The following is a 3,785-nucleotide window of genomic DNA, read 5'->3' as shown; positions in this document are numbered from 1 at the left end:
CAGAGGATTTTGCACACAGGGAGAACCTCTTCTTCATGGAGACATCAGCTCTTGATTCCACGAATGTTGAAACTTGCTTTATCACCATTCTAACTGAGATATACAAAATTAATGCCAAGAAACCACTTTCTGGTGCTGATGATATCAATGGTACTAGTCTCAGGGGAACCACCATAATTATTAATAACCATGATGATGATGCTGGAAAAGGTTGCTGTTTGTCCTAGCTTTTATTTTCTTTCATTCTCCCTTTATGGGTGTTTATACAGAGATTGAGATTGGTGACTATCTCATAAATCATAATCAAGCATTAACCAAATTCAAACTGTGTATTTATTAGTCATTCATCACCTTCCTTGCTTTTCTCAATTTATAGGTTTAAATTTGTTAACACAAAAGTTCCCACTTTTCCATCACATTGGTTAGACTGTGGTTGCAACAAGTTAGTATCAGAGGGGTTCTATTCTATACACTCATCATGTTTCCTAAAGAGCTTTATTTTTAACCACGGGACCTAATGTACTATCAGCTTAATACACAATTACACATGCTACTATCAGTTAATTAACTTGTAACTAATCACTTGCTATATCCGCAAAGTTTCTAACTGACTCTAACAACCTAACCATACATGCATAAATCAATCTAGTTCAAGTTAGTTCTTTAACTACCATTGAGTAAATATACTAGCTGACCATATTCTCAAGTAAGAGTAATGCTAGAAAGCCATTAAAATTTATTATTTTTAGTCATCATAAAGTATGGGATAAAAGTATGTTATTGGATTACTAGACTAAAGAAATCAAGTTGATAGTTAAGTGATGGTAAAAAACAATAAATTCTGACGGTTCTTAGCATTTCTCTCCAGTTAATATAACTTGAAAAAATTAGTCATTATTGACAATAAATATTGTACAATTTAATTAATAAAATTTTGAATTTGAATTTATGTATAGAAAAAATGAAAAGAAACACAACCCGAATCACACTTTTGATCATGGAATGAGATTTATGAAATTAGGTCTATCAATACTTTCAATATTGTTTGCCTATTTAGTGTCTCTATGTGCTCAAAAGAAATGCACTTTAAAAAAAAAAAAGGAGTATAAGCTTTATATTTGCACTCTCCATCTCTAATTAGCTTGAGCTGAAGCTAAATTGTTTTTGATGAAAGGATATTTAGTTATTTACATTTTGCTAGAGAGTTTCCCATTTTAATTAATAATCAACCAACAAAAAAGTGGATGAGCAGAAGTTTTTGTTTTTGGACATGATGAGCAAAAGTTAAAAGAAAAATTCGAACACTAGCTTATTTTTGTGAGTCCATTATGAATCAGAGACAATAAAGATGTTTTTTTTTTTTTTGAAATAGTTGTTTGAGCTAGTTATAGCCCCGAAATTGAGTGGTGTTATTGGTAAGGCCCAAAACAAGAGCAGCAGACAGAAAAGCAGAAAGTTATACAAGTCAGACCCAAAAAAGGTTATAAAAAAATAAGAAAGACAGAGAAGCAGAAAAATCCCGCCCAAAGGAGGATTTGAAATTCAAAAGAAGCCGTTTGGCTAAGATGGTGGGAGATTGCGCCACGTGGTGAAACTGAAATGAAATTCCCCCAAGATGCAGAGTGAGCAGCAGAGCAGGCTGATTTGATTTTCACAAGAATAGCGGAGAGTGCTATAAGTGCGCCTTTTTTTCACATTTTGAAAACTTGCCATTTCGGTCTTCTTTCCAGCACTTGCTTCTCCCTCCGTTATTACTACTACTACTCCTGCTCAACACAGAGAGAGAAACAGCCGAAACCCTAGGGTACGGTGAGGTGCACAATACGCTACGCTACGCTACACCTCCTTCTTCTTCTTATTATTATTCTTACTCTGCTATTTGTTTTGCTTCCATTTCAGCCATGCCGGAAGCAAGAGATCGTCGTTCCACTGCCGTCGACATCGCCGCTCTATTTGCACGCCGGCGAGCTTTACTCCACGGCGTACTCTTGGACGACGAACTTGACTCCAGCGTCTTCGGATCCGCTCGGAGGCAACCGGTAACGTCTACAACCGGGTCGGGTCTTGCTCGTGGAGGGTTCAGAACACCAAGAACCGGTGCGGTTGGGGCGCCTGCTGGTGCAGAGAACAATAGCCCGTCGAGAAGTGGTGGACGGCGAGTAGTGGGAAGGGGTCGTGGTCGTGGTCGCGGTAGTTCTTCCCGGAGCGTGCTACCTTCTTGGTACCCTAGAACCCCTCTTAGGGACATTTCTTCTGTTGTGCGCGTAAGTCCTACAAAACGATGCCGTTTAACTCTCTTTCTTTCCTCAATTATTCATTTCTGTTCTTTTCCGTATGTATAATTCATTTTCATTTTTGTTTGCTTGCGAATTTGCTTTTTTCTTTTCGTATTTGCTTTATCTTTTTGAAATTAATAATTGGAGACACAAAGTAGTTGTGTTTTGCTCGTCAAATTATTATAGGGTTAGCTAGCTTCAATAATTGTGTAATCAAATCTCAGCTAAGAACCATTTCTAATCTGAAGGTGCACCTACGGGAGTTTCAAATTTAAATTGGGGATCAAGGCCAAATTTGAAATTCTTTTCGTTCGTGTTTCTGCAATCATGCATGTCATTGCCCTTCTTCATCAACATTGCAAGAATCTAATTACTGTGTAAGCAGTTTCGGTTGTGTCTGTGAATGCTGCTTGAGACTGAAGTGTTTAATTGAATTGACGAGTGTTAATAGTTTTTTCCCTTTGTTAAATATCGCAATCATTGTTCCTTTATATGTTAAACTGGTTTCCCAATGGCTGCGCAAGTTAAATAGTTGGTCTTGTGCTAATGATATTTTTGGGGTTGCAAATAGAAATCCATAATGCCAAACACGCTATATATGTGTTCTGTTATTTGCAAAGCACTAAACTGATTGCAGCATATGATTGTGGTCATGGTAGCTTATATTGTGAGTCTAAGTTTGAAATTGGACTCTGTTTAGGCAATTGAAAGGAGGAGAGCTCGGTTAGGAGAAATCGATGGCCAGCAAACTGGGAATCCATTTCCGGCGGATCAGCTGTTTCCTGATCCTTCTGTGTCCTCAGATAATGCTCAACTCTCTGAGATCACCCCAAAGCCGGCATCAGGTGTTAAGCTCCGAACACCCAGCGGCAAGGTTCCGAAAATTCTGCTCGACATTGCCAATCAGACCGAAGGGGAGCAGTCAGAGTTAACTCCACAGATGAAGCTTCTCAATTCAATTGATAGTGTTGAGAAAGTGGTGAAGGAGGAGCTGCAGAGACTTAAGAGAACACCAAGCGCCAAGAAAGCCGAAAGAGAAAAACGAGTTCGTACATTGATGTCCATGAGGTGATCATTTTCAGACTCAGTAGATATTCATATCGATTCCAAACAGAGATCAATTTGGATTTGACACACACATAAGCAGGAGGAGAGGGAAGAACTTTTGTTGCAAAATCATCGTCTGATGATATTTTACACCCAGCTGATTCAGCAGATATTTTCTCATTCCCAGTTTGCTTCATTCATATCTTCAAACTCCAAATTGAAGGTGATAAGATTGATGGTAATTTTTTGCTACAATTCTTGTTCTAACATCTTAGTAGGCTTGCACTCTTGTTCTTTCCATCATCCTTTGATGGTTTTGGGTAGGTATTGTAGGGTCAGGGAATATTTCAGTCCCTTGTATATAATTTTCGTTTTTCATTTTGCGTCCAAGTACTTTTGGAGTTTACTTTTGTACCATTACTTACAATGTATGACAATAATATTTCCTCAGATTTGTGCACA

The 3,785-nt window shown here is 38.0% G+C and overlaps 2 protein-coding genes across 2 annotated transcripts in view; both read left to right on the top strand.

The window, feature by feature from the left end:
* Positions 1–227, top strand: part of LOC107646270 (ras-related protein RABA4d) — a 1,749-nt gene extending 1,522 nt beyond the window's left edge. Inside the window, exon 3 of the mRNA XM_016350465.2 lies at positions 4–227. Coding sequence (XP_016205951.1) covers positions 4–227 — 224 coding nt within the window. The remainder of the gene's footprint in view (positions 1–3) is intronic.
* On the top strand, positions 1,645–3,785 carry LOC107645441 (protein POLYCHOME). Its single transcript, XM_016349463.2, has 3 exons — positions 1,645–1,809; positions 1,900–2,264; positions 2,977–3,785. The coding sequence occupies exons 2-3, from the start codon at positions 1,902–1,904 to the stop codon at positions 3,346–3,348; spliced, it is 735 nt and encodes a 244-aa protein (XP_016204949.1). The 5' UTR covers positions 1,645–1,809; positions 1,900–1,901; the 3' UTR covers positions 3,349–3,785.

Source organism: Arachis ipaensis, chromosome B06 (assembly GCF_000816755.2).
Source record: "Arachis ipaensis cultivar K30076 chromosome B06, Araip1.1, whole genome shotgun sequence".
Lineage (NCBI taxonomy): Eukaryota > Viridiplantae > Streptophyta > Magnoliopsida > Fabales > Fabaceae > Arachis > Arachis ipaensis.
Note: the sequence above shows the minus strand (reverse complement) of the source record. Positions and strands in the feature narration are given on the sequence as shown.

Bases quoted from the DNA above. Each gene is read 5' to 3' on its own strand.
- LOC107645441 (XM_016349463.2), top strand. From the start codon at position 1,902: ATGCCGGAAGCAAGAGATCGTCGTTCCACTGCCGTCGACATCGCCGCT. The intron at 2,265-2,976 runs GTAAGTCCTACA...GACTCTGTTTAG, and splicing joins ACATTTCTTCTGTTGTGCGC to GCAATTGAAAGGAGGAGAGC.